Source organism: Rhinatrema bivittatum, chromosome 1, assembly GCF_901001135.1.
Source record: "Rhinatrema bivittatum chromosome 1, aRhiBiv1.1, whole genome shotgun sequence".
NCBI classification, from domain to species: Eukaryota; Metazoa; Chordata; class Amphibia; order Gymnophiona; family Rhinatrematidae; genus Rhinatrema; species Rhinatrema bivittatum.
In genome coordinates this window covers 522640663-522663069 of record NC_042615.1, presented here as the reverse complement: position 1 = coordinate 522663069, position 22407 = coordinate 522640663, and the positions used below count along the sequence as shown (strand labels likewise).

Below are 22407 nucleotides of genomic sequence, written 5' to 3'. Positions count from 1 at the left end.
ATATATATATAGCAAGAGAGAGAAGGAAAGATACATAGAACCTGATTTTTTAGCAGCATGGGAAGCAGACAAGTTATCTGGCTAAAGCTGGCCTGATAACTTGTATGAGATATTCGTTTGAGTGTTGCCTGTTAGGAACTCTGCTGAATATAGCCAGATAAAGTCCTAGTTAGACAGATAAACATATTTGACTAAACTAGGCCTGCTCTCTGGCACAGCTAGACTTAGCCAGATAAATTAGCTAAGTGAATATTGGTGTTATTCGATCATTTATCCAGCTAACTTAGCTCAGCCCCAGATCACCTACAAGTTTCCAGATTTACCCAGCTAACTACTTAGCTGGATAACTCGGAGGTGGTCAGAGCAAGGAAATTTTGAAAGCCAGCGGGCTTGTCTGGCCAAGTCCCAAACTTAGCTGGACAAACGATTTGAATATTGACCCCCACAGTTTTGTTTAATTGTGAGTTTTGCAGTAACTTTTTTTTTAAATAGTGTTTTTTGGAATTTTTTTTTTTCCTCAGCAAAAGTTTGCTAGTTTTAAAAATGTGCAAACCAGGAAATCAGATAAGCAGGCTTCAACAGTTTGACTTTTTATTTTCTATTACTTAGCCACAAGTGTCTGAGTGCTGTCCATCACTTACCACTGTAATGTATGCTATAGTAACTCACTTGTACTTCTTGTTGGAGCTTTCTGTACCAAGAAGATGGTTGATTATGCATCATCTGATCTCCACACCCTGGCCAGAGAAGCTACAGGTGTGGACTACTGGATAGAGCAGCTGCCTGGGAAACCAGCATTCAGGCTATGCTTCCCCCAATGATGGTTCTTGTGGCTTTAAGCAAGTCACGTCACCCTCCATTTCTTGGGGTACCAACTTAGGTCCCTACCCAAGAAGGTTTATAATCTATCTACTAGACTTGAATTGATTACAGGTTTGGAAGGGCGAGTAATTAAATCCAAATCCAGCTGCTCCCAACAGGATTATAAATGCTTTAGAACAGGCTCAAGGGAAGTCCCGAAATCTTGAAAGGCATTCATTGACTGCTTTTTCTGATCCAAGAATCATTTAAAGCAGCGGACAGGACCAGCAGAACAATTCTGCTGCAATATTGTCACAAAAAGCAAAACACACCATAGCATTGCCTCTTTTGGGCAAAGATTCAACTACAGGGCCGGAGTCATGAGCAGAGGAAGATCCTGCTGAGAACCTGTGCAATAGAGGGGCAAAGGAGGGACCTTTGTCAAGACAGGAGGATTACACCACCTAATAAAAAAATAAAATGTATTGGCAGAGGCTGAGGCGCACTGTTTGTAGGGCTGCTTATCAGTCAGGAATGGTGGTGATATTTGCAGTAAGAAACTAAATCCACCAATCAGATGGGCCAGTTGTACCACATCTGGCAAACACAATGCTATGTGACCAGGTTGCAGCAGCACAAATAATTTGAAATCCGCCCTAGCATTTTCAGTACATCACATATAGCATTTGGTGTCCGTTCTGATTTCATCTTAATCAGTTACCCTGAAAGAATGAATGAATGAAAGGCTTGATACTTTGAGCAAAAGATACATTTTATTGAAAAAAAAACCAAACACATAAACTGAAAAAAACTAAATACTGTACAGCTGTACAAACATCAGTAACCATCAACACAGAGAATGAGAGGGAGAACTCTGAATGTGTGACAAATAAGTGCTACCAAATAAACTCTTCCAGCTGCTCTTGCTAACCAGACAGCTTTGCTGGTCTAATACATCAAAGAAAGTGCAGGGGGAGGGAGATATGTTAGCAGAAATTTCTTAGGCATTTAATGCCAAAAAGATTTAAAATATGAAAGTCTTTATCACATCCCAAGACATTAACATTTCTTATTATTGTGTATGCCAGAAGTTGGCAACTGGAAAGGATTTCAGGTTAACCAATACATACCCAAATTATCATTTGCAAGATCTATTTCATGCAAAATTCTCTCTTATACATTCTTTTTGGGTTGCATGAAAACTGGACAGGTTTGTGGCCTCCAAAGGCTGATTTGTACACTTGTCATTGCTTGCAAGGAGACTTTACGTCAGTGTCTGCTTTCTGAGACCCTCCTGATGGAATCTGGATCTTGCAATGTTGATGTCAGGTGGAAGAAGCAGGATTACCAGTCCAACAATGAACTGAAATGCAAGTTCAAAAACCAGAAACGGCCAGAAATCTGTAGCTAGGAACTGAGTGATATGGCAGCCATGCCCTCCACGGGCAATCATTAGGTGGTTGCTGTATATTTTACAGTCTTTTCAATGCATCTAAGGAATGGGTGCAGCAAGAAAACAAAGCTATGCAAAAATTGTGCTAGAAATTGAGCGCCAGTTAACTGAACAGCGGTAAAATGAAAGCAAATGTCCCATAACCATAAACACCTTTCATGTAGTATTAATGATATTGTCAGATCGTAACACCTAGCTTAGAAGAGAACTACTGTTAAGAAGCTGCTGGAAAGAAGGACACTGTTTAAGACAAAGTGCTCGACTGCTTTGGTATTATTACATTGATAACTACGAAAAAATGCATGGAACAAAATGCAAAGGGGGCAGCACCCAAACCTTTTAAAGCATTACAGACGCATGATCTGCTGGGTGCACCGCTACGGATTTAGGCACAGGCAACACAGACAACGGCCCAGGGTGCCAGATATCCAGGCCAAAGAGGAGCCTGCTCCTACCTCCCCTAGGGCCATGTGCTGGCAGGGCTTCAAAGGGGCACCTCAGTGACACTGCCTGTGGGTGCCAGAATCTTAAATCCGACCCTGGAGTGCATCTAAAGTGAATGACTGTAGTCTTAACACGTATCTATGTGTGATGAGTTTACTGATGTTGCTTTGTATAAACACAAGAGAATGATAAAAAAAAATTTAAATTATGTAAACAACCTGCCGTGCCTCTGGCACAGTATAGTAAGACTGAGCAATTTTGCTCAATGTAAAATTGGGCACCCTTCTTATTCATTCATCTTGCAAGGCCCAGTTCAGAACTCTCTCTCTTGGAGCTATGGCCTCATGAATATTCTCGGATAACCGGGATGTTACCACATTATTTTCAGCTGGCTTGGTCAGTGCTGGACCCCAAACTGGGTGCACACTGCACCAGTGTGCAGCATTACTATATCCCATAGCTCCTCCAGTTCCACTTCTGCCACACTCGGCGGCTCATCTGGAATAACTGACTGCAGCCAATATAATTTGCTGTGTCCCCTGTCCCCTTGCTGGCTGTCATAGTCCTGCTTCCGGAATGCTTGTGTCACTGGGGCCTGAAATGGACGCATTGCTAGAGGAGGTGCTGGCACCAGGATGCTGCACAGAGGCTTCATATGGTGGCGGCAAGTCTTCATGGCCATCGTTTTCATCCACAATTTCAAAACTGTTTTCAGTATACAGTGGTGGAGGGATATTATACGCCTCTTCCTCCCTTTTGGCTTGGCTACTTGGGACCGAGTTATGCTGACTTCCACAGTTCACGCTTTCTTCGTAGGATGGAGGGTAGAAGTCTGGCCTGAAAATACAAAGAAATCCATTTAGCAAGCTAAAGTCATCTGCAGTAGATTAAGAACATTTACTTCAGTATCCACTAGGTAAAACAGGCACTACATAGGAGTCTGAAGTATGGATCATGATTAGGATTGTGTACATAGGAGTCTGAAGTATGGATCATGATTAGGATTGTGTACATAGGAGTCTGAAGTATGGATTATGATTAGGATTGTGTACATAGGAGTCTGAAGTATGGATCATGATTAGGATTGTGTACATAGGAGTCTGAAGTATGGATTATGATTAGGATTGTGTACATAGGAGTCTGAAGTATGGATTATGATTAGGATTGTGTACATAGGAGTCTGAAGTATGGATCATGATTAGGATTGTGAATCATTCCAGTAAATTTGCTTTACAGAGAAACATTGTAAATGACTGCAGATTCCAACATACTGTTTGATTTTAAGTCAGGCCCCTAAATATTTCAGTATTTAGGGCCTGATTCACTAAGCTGTTTTCCTCATAGATACAGAATGGGAAAAAAAAAAGACTATAATGAATCAGGCCCCCTTATTGTACAATCAAGTCATTTCTGAAATCAAGTCTTGCATGAATCAAATGCAGTGTTATTTTTCTTTATATAATGCTGCTTGCTGTTAGGATTTATCTTAATTATCTAGTTGCATTCAGATGTTTCCAATTGGTTACCTTGATTGAGCAAATGAAAGTTATATACTATCAAAGAAATGGGGTTGATTTTTCTTTTCATGTCATGTTTACCATCAATATCTAAATTGTGTTTTTAAGATATTGTACTTGCCTACCATGTGGTGCCTACCTGTCTATAGTATTGATGCGCAGTTCTCTCGGACCAGGAATTTGCCTGATGATATTATGGAAAATGCTTTTGTGGTTGGCCTCATGGTATGTATTCCAAAAAATCCCAATCAGAAGAAGAAGAAACCCAGAGGGTAGCAGAGAGTATGCAAGGATCATTTCACCCCTGCAGTTGCAGGAATAGCTTGTAGACACATAAAAGGCTCCCAAGCACACAAGAGAAAAGCCACTTATGAGCAGAGAGAAGCGAACCACAGTAAGGATGTTCTTCCGAATCTCCATGGCTGAAATCCTCCTCTGGAGCTATCTTTCATATCAACATTATTCAAGGTTTTATATGCTCAGACCCAATGTGGCCTTTGGACAATGAGTGATGGAAGCAATTACAAGGTATTCATTAACCTTTTATAGTACGCACTCAAATGCAATATCCTCTGGGATTAATTTTTAATCATAAAAACTTTCAAACACAGAAAACAAAAACTTCCTGTTTAATTTTTTTGCCAGAGTAGTTGATGAACTGTTATAGTAAAGTAATTACTGTTGGACACGCAGTCATTCAGCATAACTCGAACTGGAACAATAGTAGATGCCACAGTACATTTATTAGGGTAGAGCATGTCCTGTATTTCAGCTGTGATCAGTGGGGGGGAGAGGAGAAGGCAGACAAATGCAGCAGAAACAATTAGAAGAAGAGAGAACAGTTTTGTGCAGGAGGAAGAGGGGGGAAGTTCAAGCATGTGTGAATTTCTATCAGCTTTAATTCATGTTAGATGTTACCCGGAGGAGCTGGTTCCGTGATCCAGCTAGTCAGTACTATGCATTCCCACCTGGGAGACAACCAGGTTAAGGACTGACCTTGGAACTCTCTCTTAACAGGATGGGCCAAAGCAGTGACAAAAGTGATGCTCATTGCACACCCCATCAGGATAGGGAATAGATATCCTCCCTGTGACATCATACCCCCAATAACTATCCAAGAGTGCCATTGTAGCCTGGAGATTCTATTGGAAGGCATGCAAGCACACACACTCTGAAGATGGAAGGGAGGATCAGGGCAAAGAGGAAGAAGATGGAGTCTAAGAATGATCCTGGGCAATGCTACCTGTAATTATCGAAAGGCTACGTGTGCAAACATTTTCTGTTGGGCAATTATTTTTTAATCTGAGTTCAAATTTATGCGCTATGAGCCAGTATAAGGCAAATAACAGGATTTGTTGTGTGCACTATGTTTTGCTGTGTGCGGGGGTGGTTCACGAGCTGCATACATGTGCACAACTTAGAGAGGTTTCAGTGATCCTGGGTAACGGGTCCATAACAAGACATTCCTGTGCTCAGCATAGTGCTGAAACTTAATTTTTTTTTCTTCCTTGTTCTTTTTTGGTCAACATTCTGCTTTCCTCTTGTCTATTTTCTGAGTTCTTTTCCTAATTCTTTCCTTCTTCCTCTCTTTTCCCAATTTCTCCTTGTCTCTTTGACATTTATTCTGATACAATTACAGGCCTTGCCATCTTTGACTTTTGATTCTTACAAGACCAATACTTTAGTCAATACTCAAGGCCTCTTCTAGGGTAATAAGAAATAGAAGGAGTTCTTGGTGTTGGCCAAAATATTGCTCCAGTAAGAATCAAAGCCAAAATGGCGAGGCCTGAAATGTCCAACCAGTGGAGGTGGTAAAGGCTATCACTATTTGGACATGCTTGAGACAGATATGGAGGGCACAGGGTAATGGTAGGAAATGGGTTAAGAAGTCAGGTGAAAGACATGGGGAAGGGGAGAGGCAGTTGGTGTTGTGTTGCATTATGGGAATTTATATGCACATCTACCCAAAGTGGATGAGCCTTAACTAGTTGGACTGGATGGGCCATTTTGGCCTTTATCTGCTGTCATGTACTATATTTCTATTTTCTAATGTCTCTTCTCCAAACTACCATCTCTTCATTCTTTCTCCATCTCATTTTTTATTGTTGCACACCTTCTCCAACTCCCCCAGTCTCATGTCCTACCCATCATTCCTCTTTTTGCCTCCATCTTCCCTTTCCATTTTTCCTTAAAAAGAAAAGATACATTTCTAATTGTATTAATTAAGGCTTCCTCCTTCCTCTATCCACAATACATACAGATTCTTGTGGCGTTAAGGTGTGGAAGAGTTTCTCTTATTGTATCTTATCTTGCATTCATGTGGTGCCCTCATCCAGGGTGCCTCCCAATGATTTACAAAACTGGGGCAAGGGTGGAAAAACAATGGCCATGAGGAAGTTAATTGAAGGCCAGATCAGAGAGAGTGGATTTGAAGCTTAATTTTAAACTAAAACAAGAAAATATCTAGGTACTCTGGTAGGATATCAGAAACTTTGAAATAATCAGAAAGACTACAGAAAGTGGATAAAATATATTTAAATTCTTTACAGAGTGCTCTCACTACCAATCCAAGGTCACATACCTGTTGATATGGGCTGATCAAATTCAGTGTTCCCACCTTGAGTCGCGTTGCCAGTCTGAACCTTTCCTCTTTAATTTAGTCTCTCACTCTCTCTTCGTGTCCTTGTCACAAATCAGTGGCAAGGTGCACTGAATTCCCTAGTTCCCACCCTCCCTTCCCCGCTCTCCCTCCTATTCTCCCACTCATTTCCCAAATGCACACTCTTCCCCAATCCCAGCCCCCACTCTCCCTTCCCCCATTCTCTCACCCAATTCCCCACTCTCTCCCAATTCCAGAACTTCCACTCTCCCTTCTTATTCCCAACTTATTTATTTATTTATATTTATTTTATTTGCAATTTTTGTATACAGACATTCGTTAGGATAACATCACATCGGTTTCCATGTAACATAAAGTAGCCAATTGGGCTTTACTGGGTAGCAGGGAAGGTGGGGGGGAGAAAACAGGGGTAAAACTGTACAAATTAACAAGCGATATAAAATGGATAGATATATGCAATATAAAATGGATAGATATATGCAACTTCCCACTCTTTCCAAATCCACAGATTCCTGATCTCTTCCCCCCCCCCCCAATCCCAGCCAGTTCCCACTGTCCCCCACCCAGCAGCTTCAAACCTCTAATGGCTCTTTTTTATCTCCTCCCTCTCTTGCCTAACGCCAGTTGTGTCAATCAGTTCTGCTAACCCCATACGGGCACCTCTCTTCTTCTTACCTGCATGGTTCAATAATCAGCTGGCTGAACCATGTGGTTCTCTGTACCAGGGAGCCCAACGCAGTTCAAACTGCTTATTGAATGAGTGAGTGGAAGACGAGAGTTGTCAGCAGCAGGGTTAGCAGCTCTGACTGACACCGCCGAGCTACATCAGGCCACGGAGGAAGGAGGACAGACAGGCAGGATGCTATAAAGAAGCAGGGCATGGGTCCTGCTGCGTGCCCTGACATCCCCAGGCCATGACTCTTCCTTCTGTTCTCCCTTAAACTCTGCCCATGCTGCCATCAAGGCAACCAGCACTTCTAGCCTTGCATTAGGTAATAGCTTCCTGAGGCAGGCCAGCAGTGCAGCTCCATTGCGCCCTTCAGACAGTGGTGTCTATGGCTGAACCATATTGGCCATAGGCTTACCATGGCTCTGGTGCACGCCAGCATCCTGGTAGCATGTGAGGCTATTTAAAGCCTGTACTGGGGTAACTATATACTACTACAGTGAGGAATGTTCCATTTGTGGAATCAAAATATTGGATTAATATAGATGATGTTAAAAGGTCATTCTGGAGCACACTAGCTAGTCCCAAACCACCCAAGCAACCAGGCAAATTTACAGAAATAATGCCTTTTATTCTTCTTCCCAGATTCAAGGATCACAACCCAATAAATTTCTTAAGACAGTAGTGTTCCATATATAGACAGCAGACGTTTTTTTTATTCTGGAAGCTAGAAAGCTCCTTGCAACAGCTTACTGTGTTTCAGGGTCTATCGTTGCCATTGGCCGGCCTCTGTCACATGGTAGGAGCAATGGATGGCCGGCACCATCTTAAAAAATGGTGTGGGCCATCCATTGCTCCTACCATGTGACAGGGGCCAGCCAATGGCACTGATAGCCCCTGTCACATGGTAAGGGCAAAGGGCCACCGGCGCCATTTTGTTTACTGGCAGCCGATGGCCCGAGAGCAGGAGATCGCTCCCGGGACCCCTGCTGGACCACCAGGGACTTTAGGCAAGTTTTGTGGGGGGGAGGGGATTGTAATTAATTAAATCTGAAGAGCTGGGGTGGGTTTGGGGTTTTTTTTTAATGTGCCCTTTCTCCCCCCCCAAAAAAAACCGATAAGAAAACCACATGAAATTTCGTGGGTTTTCCTATCATTTTGGGGGCCCCCCGAAACACGATGAAATAGGAAATACCGTCTATATTTCCTATTTTGTCGCAAACGAATGCACACCCCTACGCATTACTAAAAACTCCGTCCATTTGTGTGTTGCGTTATTTAACGCTAGCGTTAAGGCCCTAATGCGAAATGATAAATGACCCTGTTGGGTTTTTAAGTTATCCAGCTTTGTGTAGCCAGAAAGCTTGCTACCTAAACGGATAGCTTTAAATGATGTCCGGCTAAGTAGTGCTGTCATAAGATTGCAAAAGCTATAAAATACAGGAGTCTCCGGGGCAATCCCCTTCTCACCCCCTCCAAACGTTTTTATGGAGCAGAGGCTCCCTGTCCCGTTTTATTTATTTATTTAGTTATTTACTTTTACCAATTTCAAGAGCAGCCTGCCCACTCCCTTCCCTGCTGCCCTCCCGCAAAGATGAGAAATGTTGCGGATCTCCCCTTTCCGCCTGACCCTCCCCATCCCCCACCCTGGTACCTTCCTTTTTATTGCCAGGAGCACGGGACCCTCTGCCCCGCTCCCGGCACCGCCAGCACTGCCCTAAGACAGGCAGCACTGGAGGTGCAAGCTTGCATTAAGCCTACGCTTCCGGCACCGTCTCTAGCCATAAAAGAAAGGGAGACAGAAGCAGCGCTGGAAGCATAAGCCCCATTAGTTTTTGCCATTTCTCATCTTTGTGGGGGGGAGGGGAGCGGACAGGCTGCTCTTGAAATTGGTAAAAAAAAAAAAAAAAAGAAGGGACAGGTAGCCTCTGCTCCATAAAACTGCTCCATAACAGTACCCCCCTAAGAAGGGGGTTACTGTTATGCTCCTCGGCTGCAGGTGGATGCGGCCACTGATGCTCACCTCTTTGTTTGCTGCCTTAGCTGGGTTGGGGGAACTCGCGGCCTCTGCCAGCTACCACCGGCCTTCCACCCTCTGTTCTCGGGCCTCCTCGAGTGGCATGGACGCCACCGACCGCCATCTTACCTGCGGGGCTCCCTAGGCGCGCGCGCGCGCGCTCTCCCCAACCAGCTTTAACCATGTCATGGTGGGAACCTCGGGGGCATCCCCACCAGACGACGTCACTCAACCTGGATACTTCAGCTCACCAGCCCAGACGGACAGCGACTTGGCAACGAGTTCACTTGCTACAATTATCTCTCTCTCTCTCTCTCTGCAACGCTATTCCGGTTCCTGCTTCCGTGTTGGAGATTATTGGGTACCTGCTCCTTGGGGGCCCTATCTCGTCTCTTGGCTCTCCGCTCCTCGGAGGGCCTTCACACGGATTCCTGCCTGCCTCATTCCCCGAGGCTTCTCCGGACCTGCTACTGCCTTCAGTCGCTGTGAGTACTACGCTGCGGTACCTGCATTATTCTCTACGTGGGACTCTCTCCGGTGTACCCCGTTCTGCGGACCATTGCCGTGACATCTGAGGAGGAACCCTCGCCGGTGTATCCCGCTCTGCGGACCACTACGATGACCTCCCACCGAGGGACCCTCTCATATACCATCTCTATGGACCCAGTGTACTTTAGTGACTGTACTGCTACCAGCACCCCCACTCCTCGGGTAGTGCCATTACTATTTGTTTTCTCCAGTTCCAGAGTTGAGTCTGATGTCAGCAGCTGTGCTGCCGCTCCATGGCCCACCTCCAGGGGTCACTCTCTCTCTCTCATTCCAACCGCTACTGTATCCCATTCCGCAGCCGAGACTCCTCCTCCCGATGGTGAGGCTCAGTGGGGCTCCTCCCCCTGGGCGGTTCCACCTCTTGCCTCGGTCAAAGGGTCCACATACTTACAAATCCTAACAAACAGACATAAGAACACTAACACTGAGTCAGAAAATCGAGCTAAAGGCACTCATAGTTTAGAAACTTTTATTGTCTGATAGAAGATATTAATAACTTATTGGTGTTACTGTTTAAAGTTCTGGAACTCAGTTCAAAGTCTCAAGACCCAGACATATTTACATGTTGGGAACAGTAGAATTTTGTTGCCTGATTCGACCTCTCCCAGTGCATAATTATTAATTCTCTTGTATGCAAGATGCACCCAACAGCCCTGAGGCTTTTGTCTGAAATATATTTAGTGTTAAAAACATCCCCCTCCCAGGGAACTGATTTGCTTAACAACAGCACTACAGGGAACAAGTGTCGCAGCTTTGCCCAACAGAAATCTGGTAGCCTTACTTTAAGCCTGCCGCACCGGTGTACCCCGTTCTGTAAGTGGGGTTGGGACATTCATAAAGTTATTGTTGAAAATAAGTGAAGTTAATGAAAGGCTTCATTTGAATCCACATGTGGCGTGGGCGAGGATTGGGTTGGGGAGTAAGAGAAGAATGCAGAACAAGAAGCGGATGAGGGTGAAAGGGGGATCTGGGAGAAACAGTGGTGGGGGGGAGAGAAAGATGGAAATGCAGGGGAAGGAGTGGAGTAGGGGAGGAAGAAGGTGGATGCTGGGCAGAAGAGAAAAGGGGGAGGTTTACTTTGCTATGGCTGCCACTGTCAGAGGGACAGCCAAAGGCAGGAGCACCGTGCTGGAGCAGCCACTGGTAAGTTGGCGGTGGGTTGTTTTGAATATCTGCCCTGGCTGCTAGCCCTGGCACTGGGTGGGGAACGGCACAGCAGTTGATTGTACAGGACAGGCAAAACAGGTAGCCCTGGCCCTTACTTGAAGTCACATGAGCTGGCTCACTAGAATTAAGCTATATTAATAGTAAAACATTAAAAGGCCCGGAAATAATTATAATTGAATGCCAAGAAAATTAGTTAAAATGCAAACTGGACCCGTTGAGATATCCAAAGTTAGAAACAGGATTCACAAAGGTTGAACTCATAAGCTCCTTCATTTGGTAAATTGTGAAGCTAAAGTCCTTCTGGAATGAGCTCAAGTTCATGCCAAGGTGAAGTCATTCAAGTCAGCCCTCTTTTGAACTTAAGAACCTAGTATTGAAATGGAGATATTTCCCTGAGCCCCTGAAGAACGGTGCTAGCCAGTGAGAGAAGAAGAGCTACATTAGCACCGAAGGATCTTTTTCTTTTAATTGTTTCCTGACCTGTACCATGACCTATTCCTCCCTACACTCTCCCCCACCCCCCAGCAACATCATCACCTTCCCTTCCCTCTATCTACCCCTCTGGCATCATCAAAATCCCCTTCCCTCGCCTTCTACTCCCTCGAGATCATCGCAGTACCAAAGAGCCTCGCGTTTTTCGAAAGACAAAGGGGGGGGGGGGGGATTTGGGAGAGGAAGACATCCCCTTCTAACGGTGTCTCTCTCTCTCAGTTCACTCACCCTGTCCCTGCAGTCTCTCTTTCAGTTCCATCCTGCTCCCAGCAGTTTCTCTCAGTCCCCACCCCACTTGTCTCTCTCTCTCTCTCTCTCTCCCTCTCTCTCAATCCCCCAAACCTGTCCCCACCAGTCTATCTTTGTTTCATTCTGCTCCCACGAGCCTCCCTCGCAATCCCCAAGTCTATCGCAATCTCTCCACCCTGCCTTCTTGAGCCTTTCAATCCTCTCATCCTGTCCTCCACCTGTCTCTGACCAGCATCATCTTTTTTTCTCTCCCCATATGCACTGCCCAATGTCTGTCTTTTTTTTTTCTCATTCTCTCTCTCTCACATCCCCATCACTCTCTCTCTCAGTCAGCCCCAGCATAATATTCCCCCAAACTGACCAGAGAATGAGAGGGGCTCAGTGGCTCCAACATTAACACCTCCCTCCCCAGCCCTTGTGCTAATCTGTCCCCACTCTCACCCTCCGCCTACCACAGTAACTAACTCCCTTGTCCCCACTTCCTCTTACACTCTCCTTCTGATGCCTCCGTGCCAGTGCACTCAGTCTCTAGCTCTCTTGCATGCCCTCCACTATTACCCCTTCTGGCTCTTACACACCCACCTCCTCTTCCCCAAAATTCACTCCTTTTCAAGTCACTCTCCCCAGAAGCATTCACCCCTCTTGCACTGCCCCTCCCTGTGTGTCTCTCTGAAATCCTTTCCCCTCCAATCACCATCTCTAGTTCTCTCGCCCCCTGCAACCCAACACACCTGTCCCTTCCATTCTCCCCGTCCCGTCACCCCTTCTGGCTCTGTTGCCCTCCCTCTCCCCCTTCACTCTCACTAGCCTCCCCCTCACTAGCTCTCTCTTTCCACCTTCACTACCTAAAATTGTCTCCCATCCTCACACTCCTTTTGGTTTCACACCCTCTGGCTCTCTCTTACACACACACACACACACACACATCAACACCTCTTCCCCACCTTGATGCCAGTTCTGTTTATTCACCCTCCCTCAATCACCACTAACTTTCTTGCACACAAATCCACCCCCCTGGCTTTCTCACGTCCCTCTTCTGCGTTTCCCCTTTCTTTTTAGCCTCTTTCAATCCCCATCCCTGGCCCTCGCATGTCTCCTCCACTCCCCTCACATGGATCTCATGCAACACCCCTATCCCGAGCCTCTCTCTCTCCCTCTCTATTTCCCCCAGCCACTCCTGGATTTTCTGAAGTGGACAACTCCCACGCTCTAGGGTCCTTTGTAAAATTGTTACCTGGCGGCTCTTAACTTTGAATTTATGCCACTGAGTGCAATTCTTTAATCCCTGTGAAAGCAAGATGCACCGTGGGTCTAATCTGTCCACAAATGTACGGTGGGCTTTCTACGTGCACTAATTAATAGCTTTTACAATGCCTTCTTTATCAGTGAGGTTCGCAAAAAAAAAAAAAAAAAAGGCGGGGGGGTACTTTTCTTTGAAATCAATCTGGAAAAGGGTTTCATAGGCTTCTGTTTTGTTTCACCATTTTAAGAAATGACTGAATGGTACTACTACAGCGAGAAGGTGTCAGGCAGAGGGGGTTCACAGCACCCTGCCGCTTCCCGATGTCAGGGCCTCTGGGCTATGGCGCTAAAGCCTGCACGTGGCAGGCTGCCATCTAGTGGATCTTTCTAACTCAAGCAGCACTGGCACTGCCGGAGCATTCAGCGTCAGAGGAAGTGCACAAAGGAGGCTTTACCACAAAGGCAGTCCTGAGGGGGCGATGCTGCTTTCGGAGCACTGCCCTCCTCATGTGCGGCACAGCGCCACTTCCTGCCTACGTTTGCCAGCACTGAACAGAAGTGCTCCCGGGGGCCTTGCACTTACATGCATACTCTTCAGTTTTCAAAAGCAGGCCGGTATTTTTTCTCAGGAAAATCACCCCCATAAAATAACTGGTGCGTTGATGTGCAAGTAATTTTCGAAGTGAAAATATGCCCATACCAATGTAAAATGCACCCACAATTGTGCATTAATGTGGGCCGTTAGAAAATCATCCCCTGAGAGAACATTTTTCCAAAGATTTTACCTGAGTAAAACTGGGGGCTGCAATCTGTCATCATCTTCTGGAGGTAAAGTAGCCTTCGCTGTTCCAAAGCACTGGGTCAAGGGGGGGGGGGGGGGGTGCAAAACCAGCAGCAATGCATGGAGATTTCATTTTGCGAAGCCCATGGCTCACCCTGAATTTTCAAAGGGAAAGTCTACGTAGAGTTTCTCTTTGAAAATTCACTTGTAGGCTCACAGCTACAAAGTACTTGCAGTGTAGGCGTAGACAGCGGAACACCTCTTTAGTTGAGGAGGGGGAAAAACAAACCAACCTCTGTCCCTGCACTCCCCCCCCCCCCCCCCCCTCCAATCTTCATAGTTGCTGATTCCATGTGGGACAAAATGTTGACTGAGCCTTGTGCCCCTTGGTGCACTCCATTCTGCTGCCTATACCTGTGCAGTTTAAAAATTCCCCTCTAGTTGCATAATGATTGCATACTGAATTAACGAGTTGGCTAAGACATATCCCATATGTGCCTGACATAGCACAGGGGTAGATTTTTAAAAACTGCGCGATTGCGTACTTTTGTTTGCGCAGCAGGCGCAAACAAAAGTACGCTGGATTTTATAGCCGCGCGTATCCTCTAAAATCCTGGATCGGCGCGCGCAAGGCTGCCGATTTTGGGCAGCCAGCGCGCGCCGAGCCGCGCAGCCTGCCTCCGTTCCCTCCGAGGCCGCTCCGAAATCGGTGCGGCCTCGGAGGGAACTCTCTTTCGCCCTCCCCTCACCTTCCCCTCCCTTCCTCTACCTAACCCACCCCCCCAGCCCTATCTAACCCCCCCCCTACCTTTATCCATGGATTTACGCCTCCCGGAGGGAGACGTAAATCCACGCGCGCCGAGACTCGACCCGGGGGCGGTTCCGGAGGGTGTGGCCACGCCCCCGGAACGCCCCGGCCCGAAACCACGCCCCCGGGCCCACCCCCAAAACGCCGCGTCGTTTGGCCCCGCCCCCGACACACCCCCTTCCAAAAACCCCGGGACCTACGCGCGTCCCGGGGTTCTGCGCGCACCGGCGGCCTATGGAAAATAGGTGCGCCGGCGCGCAAGGCCCTGCTCGCGTAAATCCGCCCGGATTTACGCGAGCAGAGTTTTTAAAATCCGCCCGACAGTGTATGACTGCCAGCCCTTTGACATGTTACTCGGTTTTCTGCCATGCTCGCAGTGCTGCATACGCGATAGTGCATTAACGCGCATTTTCAGTGCTGTACACAAAGGGGTAGATTTTAAAAGAAGCGCGATCAGCCTACTTTTGCTTGCGCATCAGACTCAAGCAAAAGTACGCTGGATTTTAGTAGATACGCGCGGAGCCGCGCGTATCCACTAAAATCCTGGATCGGTGCGCGCAAGGCTATCGATTTTGTATAGCCTGCGCGCGCCGAGCCGCGCTGCCTCCCCCCGTTCCCTCCAAGGCCGCTCCGAAATCGGAGCGGCCTCGGAGGGAACTTTCCTTTGCCCTCCCCTCACCTTACCCTCCCTTCCCCTACCTAACCCACCCACCCGGCCCTGTCTACACCCCCCCCTTACCTTTGTCGGGGATTTACGCTTCCCGGAGGGAGACGTAAATCCCCGCGCGCCAGCGGGCCTGCTACGCGCCGGGCCGCGACCTGGGGGGGGGTACGGAGGGCGCGGCCACGCCCCCGGGCCGTAGCCACGCCCCCGTACCCGCCCCCAAAACGCTGCCGACACGCCCCCGGAACGCCGCGACGACCGGGCCCGCCCCCGACACGCCCCCGACACGCCCCCCTCCGAGAACCCCGGGACTTACGCGAGTCCCGGGGCTCTGCGCGCGCCGGGAGGCCTATGTAAAATAGGCTTCCCGGCGCGCAGGGCCCTGCTCGCGTAAATCCGCCCGGTTTTGGGCGGATTTACGCGAGCAGGGCTCTGAAAATCCGCCCCAAAACGTAAAACAGAAAACAAAGTGCACCTTTGAAAAGACCTTTTTGTTCCTGGGTCATTTTATGTGTTTTATGTTACTTTTTTTTTGTTTAATCCAATACTGACAGGTAAGTGGCAATAAAAAACTAAAGTCCAAATAGAATAAAAAACTTCTACACTAAATTCTTAACCGAATCTTACATCTTGATTAAACAACATGACTTCAAGACCTCTTGGTTAAGGAGGAGAAAAAAAGACGTCAGAACCCAGTGTGCACAAGTTCTCTATGGAACACAATGGAGTAGATTTCCAGGTGTACGCGCGGGAGTACGTTTGCACGCGCTATCCGGCGCGTGCAAGGGGGTGCACAATTGTGCACCTTGCGCGCGCTGAGCCGCGCTGCCTTCCCCCGTTCCTTCCCAGGCCGCTCCAAAATCAGAGCGGCCTCGGAGGGAACTTCCCTATCCCCCCCCCCCACCCCACCTTCCCTTCGTCTACCTCCCCCGCCCTTTCCCCCCTATTTCTGATTGTTTCTTTTGTTTCAAAATTTACTTCAGCCCTGGGACTGAAGTAAGTTGCGCGTGCCGGCCAACTGCCGGTGCGCAATCCCCGCTACAGCGGCAAATGGCCGCTGTGCCGGGAGCCTCTGACCCCGCCCCACCCTGCCCCAGCCCGCCCCTTTTTGCAAGTCCCGGGACTTACATGCGTCCCAGGGCTTTATGCACATTGCCGGGCCTTTTGAAAATAGGCCTGGCGCGTGTATGACCGGTTACACACATAAATCCTCTGGATTTACGAGTGTAACCTTTTGAAAATCCGGACCAATGTACATATTCCTGGGTAATTCAGTCATAGGTCTTAAAAAACCTCCATATGCTCATTTATTTCAATTCCAGAAAAAAAATATTTTGTAGATATTTTTCATTTTACGAAAAATTGTGTGATCATTATGGGGCAGATTTTCAAAGGGTTACACGTGTAACTAGCAGCCATTTGCCGCTGTGTCCGGGATCACAGCTGGGTGTTGGCCAGCGTGCACAATCTACGTCTGCCCAGAGGCAGGCGCAACTTAAAGATTAAAGGTCAGGATGGGGGTTTAGGTAGGGCTGGGGGGCGGGTTAGGTAGGGGAAGGGAGTGGAAGATGAGGGTGGCAAAAGGAAAGTTCCCTCCGAGGCTGCTTCGATTTCGGAGAGGCCTCGGAGGGAATAGGGAAAGCCATCGGGGCTCCCCTAGGGCTCGACGCGCGCAAGGTGCACAAATGTGCACCCACTTGCGCGCGTCGAACCCGGATTTTATAACATGCGCGCAGTGGCTCGCGTTATAAAATCAGGCGTAGATTTCTGCGCGCCGGGTTGCTTTTAACAGTGATGAATTTTTAATGCTTTTAACCATATAATTGTTCAAATGGTTATGGTATCAAAAACCCGGGTATCGGAACCAGAACACTGAATATTTCATTGCCCAAAGTTTAATGGCTGAAGGAACTGAGAAAAAGTACTTATCTGGAACTCATTCACCAAAGCCTACTTACAACAGTAATAATAATACATTTTGTGGTTTTGTGTGGATGCTTAGGGGCGGATTTTAAAAGGGTTATGCGCATAAGTTACGAGCGTAACCCTTAAAAAAAAACCCTGCGCGCTCTGAGCCTATTTTGTATAGGCTCGGCAGCGTGCACAAGCCCTGGGACACTCATAAGTCCTGGGGCTTTGCTAGGGGGACGTGTCAGAGGGCGGCACGACGTTCGGGGCGTTCCAGGGACATGGTGCCTGCCAGGGGATGTTCTGGGGGGGGCGTGGCCAAGGCCTCCTGACCAGCCCTCCAGGTCGGGTGATGGCGTGCCAGCGGCACTCGTGGGTTACGCCTGCCTCGAGCAGGCGTAACTTTTGCAATAAAGGTAGGGGGGGGGGTTAGATAGGGCTGGGGGGGGGGTGGGTTAGGTAGGGGAAGGAAGGGGAAGGCGGAAGGAAATCGGAGCAGCCTCGGAGGGAACGGGCAGCTCGTGCTGGGCTCGGCGCGTGCAAGGTGCACAAATGTGCACCCCCTTGCACGCGCCGACCCCAAATTTTAAAAGATACGCGCGGCTACACACATTATCTATTGAAATCCGGTGTACATTTGTTTGCGTCTGGTGCGCGAACAAAATACGCGCTCGCGCTTTTTTAAAAAATGTACCCCTTAGAGTACTTTCCATTGCTTTAGCCATATGGTTGAGGTGCCTTTTAAAACTAGGGAAGGGGGGGAGGCAGGGTGGGGAGAAGGGGATGCTTTTTGTACATGAAGGCATGCATTCCTGTTACTTGGTAGTCTGTGTGCAATGTATCCTTTGTGTATGAACAAAATAATAAACACAGTTAAACAAAAACTACAGAACACACAGTTTTGTTGAAAGATATGATTTTCCAAAAAGTGTTTACATTTATCTAAAAATCAAGTTAGAAGAAGTGGCTGTGTTATAGTGATTAGACCAGCCATTGTGACCACTTTTGAAGTGCTGTCACTTCCACCAGTGATATTGCTGTGGTTCCAAGACACAGGCCTAAGGAATTACTTCCTGGAGACCCAGGGATCCCCTCTCTGTGTTTTTTACAGGTTGCAATTTGTTATTAATATTTCTAAAGCCCATAATAAAAACTATTGCAATCAAAGCTACAGTAAGATTGCACTGTGTGCAAGCTTAAATACACTCCATTTAATCCAAAATTCAACCCAGAAAATCTTACTGTGTGCTGGAACACTGAATCTCTGCTTATTGTTGACCCCTCAAACCTTCCCTCGCCAGTAGAATCCAATTGTAGAGCAAGCGAGTTCACTGTGTACTATTTTTTCACAGAATTAATCTTCAACCTTTATGCAATATCTTGTCCTGTATTATAATGCTGTACGTAACTTCTGAGTACTGTCTTTTCACAGAAATGAGAGATTTCAAAACTCCTTTAACAGAGACACAGAGTACAGGAATCTAATATTTAAACCCTAGCAGTCCTACCTGTACTTACCACAGATACTGGCCTCTAGTCTGTAAAATTCCAGAGCTTCATGAATGGATGAAAAGCAAGAGATATTTGATCCTTGCAATTTTTTTCCCCCATTTTGTAGAACAGGTATAGGCAACTCCAGGCTTCATGTATCCACAATGAATCTGCATGAGATATATTTGCATGCACTGCCTCTACTGTAGGCAAATCTCTCTCATGCAGATTCATTGTGGATAACCTGAAAACCAGACCTTGTGGCACTCCAGGACCTGAGTTGCCTATCCCTGTTGTAGAAGATTGTATTTGGGCTGGTTTGGGATATATTCAGCTCTGATGGGGACTGACTCCACATTTCTGAGAACAGAGGGCCTTGTTATTAGCAGGCCATTCCGCAGTGCTTAATATGAAACTCAGTAACATAGTAAATGATAGAGATGTGAATTGGCCGAACCTTTTGGTTCGGCTTTCATTACCGGCCCGCCGCGGGAAATTTAGTTTTCCTGTGGTTCGGCCCAATTTTATTTCAGATGCCCACAAACCGAAGCCCGAAATCCGCCCCAACCCTTCAAATTCACTTATTACAATGGGGGGGGGGGGGGGGAGTTGTAAATAAAAACAAAAACAAAACAAAAAAAACCCAAACCCACCCAACCCTTCAAATTTAATTAATTGCAACCCCCAAAAGTTGCCGAAATTACCTGGTGGTCCAGCGGGAGTCCCGGGAGAGATCTCCCCCTCTCAGGCCGTCGGCTGCCAGTAATCAAAATGGCACCATTGGCTCTTTGCCCTTACCATATGTCAGGGGCTATCGGTGCCATTGGCCAGCCTCTGTCACATGGTAGGAGCAATGGACGGCCGGCGCCATCTTAAAAAATTCTGACCTGAAGAAAAGAGTGTTAGCTCTTTAAAGCAAGTCAGGAAATGTATTACGCTAGTCTAATAAAAAGGTATCACTTAAAAAAAAATATATATATATATAGTTTTTATTTTTTACAATGACAGAACAGAAATACTTACAGTTGTTTTTTATTTCTTTGCTTATAAACTTTGTTATGTTTGACTTCAACATCAACTTTTCATGTAGGCACATTGTTTTTAATGTTCTGTATTCTGCATACATAGGGGTCTATATGCTAATTAGCATGCCGTGGTCTGCATATCAGATTTCCTCATGATAATGGGCCAGAGTAAAAAAGTCAGCATGGAGAAATCCCCAGCCCCCTGTCTCCCTATTCCCTCTGAAGTCACAAAGGCATTCATGTTACCCCTCAACCCCTCAAATCCTGGAAAAGTTGCAGCTCCCGTCCCCACCAACACATCCTCTCCTCAATCCAGTCCCGGCTCTCTTCCCAACTTTCCTCCCCCTCCCTTCAAAAAGGTGCGGCTAAGTTGTGATGGCTCTCCCCACCCCGGGAGCTCTTGGAGAATCACAGCCCGGTTGCGGCCCCAAATCTTCTCTCTTCCTGGATGTAATGGCCCAGTCACAGCCTCTCGCCCCACCTCTTGCTTTCCCCAAAGATCACAGCCCAGTTGTGGATCCCCTCAATGTTGCACAATGCACAGGACTTCACAGCCTGGGCCACAACCCAAAACTACATATCCCACTTACTTTGAGTGCAGACCTTGCAGAATCTTCAGTGGCAGAAGGAAGTCAATCTTCCACATGTCACCCATGGTGCCAAATTCCACATGGTGTAGTGGATCCCCTGATCGAAACATACCCCTTGGAACACCTACTTTTACAGTGGTTAAATATTGCCACGTTGAGTAACAATGCAGCTGTGAAGCAGGAGGGTAGCTAGAACTAGATTTTTTGGTGGCCCCCAAGGTTAACATTGGTGGCCTTTGTGACCAGCTCTCTCCTCCCTGCCCTGTCCTAACCACCACCACCACCCCACCCCACCTCATCTCTTACCCTATCCTATGTGGGTCTTCTCAGCAGTGGCTACAAAAGCCTTTTCATTTCTGGCAACACTCTGTATCTCCTATCTCTGCACTCGCTCCTCACCCTGTCGCTGCTGTTTCTTACTCTCCCTCTGTGGATAAGGCAGCTACTTTTTATATGCAGATGATATCCAGGTATTAAACATATTTTAATCCTAAATCCCCTAAGATAACTGCCTTTAATCAGTGTTTGGATAAGCTTGCTAGCCGGTTTGGCTAACAAACCCACAGAAGAAAGAGGTGATGTGGTTTAGTAGATGAGAAAATGGTGTTTTATTTATTTTATTTACTTAGACAAAATAGTCCATAGGTGTTAAGTGGGTTCCACAAATGGAAGGGTGAAAATGTTGGAGTTTGGACTGTAATTTATCAATACAAAATTCGATGGCTGTTTTGACAAAATTAACATTTTCTTTTATGAAGTGAAGCCTTTTTTCGGGGGAGAGATCTAAGCTTATTACCTTAACACATGGTCCCAGGTTGTCACATATTGATTATTGCAATGCTTTATACGTGGGATGTTCTGGGATTACATTCAAGAGACTACAGCTGCTCCAAAACAAGGTACTAGGGTTGTTTTCAGCATCTCTAAATTTGAAAACACAATATGCCTTTATTATAAGGATTACACTGGTTACCAGTAAGTTGTGGCATTATATTTAAGATATTGTATTTCTTATAGAGCATTATATAGGATGCTTCCATTAAATTTGGCCAACCTTATATTTGTTTATAGACCTGTTAGGCCCCTAATGATCTCAACAAGAATTGCTGAGATCTCCTTCTCCTTGTGATATAAGGAATCTTTTAAGTATCAAGCACCATTGTTAGGGAACATCTTAACCCCTAAGCCCAACTCAAGACAAACTATTTGAAATTTAGAACACTTAACGTGCCTTTTTACTCAGGTTTTTAATTAGTTTTATTGATCATGTATATAGTCTTTTTTAAATTGACTATTTTGCTTGGTGGTGCTTAAGATTGTTTGTTTTACACCGCACAAATAAAAAATGCCTATGGTAACCCGAAAATACTATTTTCAATTGTAAATGACTTGCCCACAATACAAAATACACCCTCAAGTATTACATCTAATGAACACTGTGATAAAATTGCCACCTACTTTAGAAACAAAACAGATGACATCTCAGCAGAATTCAGCTCATTACCTATTCCAAACAATACCTTTCCTCAAACGATTCATACTTTCTCAGAATTCTCTTCAGTCACTGACAAAACTATTATTAACATACTGTCAAAATCCAAACCCTCAACTAGTCCTTTCAATCCTTGTTCAGGTTCTTTACTTAGAGACTCTAAAGATCATCTAGCTCCTGCTATTACAAATTTAGTGAATGCCTCTCTATCCCAAGGAATTTTTCCTGACTCATTAAAACAAACATCTGTTCTTCCCATTCCCAAAAAAAAAATCATGATCCCACAGACTTAACTAATTATCGACCAATTGCCTCATTACCATCCATTGCAAAAATTATAGAATCCGTAGTCCTACATCAAATATCCGAATACTTTGAAGAGAACAATATATTACATAATAATCAACATGGTTTTAGAAAAGGCCACAGC

At 46.3% G+C, this 22407-nt stretch overlaps 1 protein-coding gene across 1 annotated transcript; it reads right to left on the bottom strand.

The window, feature by feature from the left end:
* Nucleotides 1–1552: 1552 nt before the first annotated feature.
* Nucleotides 1553–4662, bottom strand: TMEM252 (transmembrane protein 252). The gene is made up of 2 exons (XM_029612998.1): nucleotides 4355–4662; nucleotides 1553–3535 (listed from the first exon to the last, which is right to left on the bottom strand). The coding sequence occupies exons 1-2, from the start codon at nucleotides 4633–4635 to the stop codon at nucleotides 3256–3258; spliced, it is 561 nt and encodes a 186-aa protein (XP_029468858.1). The 5' UTR covers nucleotides 4636–4662; the 3' UTR covers nucleotides 1553–3255.
* Nucleotides 4663–22407: the final 17745 nt, after the last annotated feature.

What these genes read in the sequence shown, in the direction of transcription:
- TMEM252 (XM_029612998.1), bottom strand. Translation starts at nt 4,635, where the DNA reads ATGGAGATTCGGAAGAACATCCTTACTGTGGTTCGCTTCTCTCTGCTC. An exon ending in CGCATCAATACTATAGACAG is followed by an intron (nt 3,536 to 4,354) that starts GTAGGCACCACA and finishes TTGTATTTTCAG; the next exon opens with GCCAGACTTCTACCCTCCAT.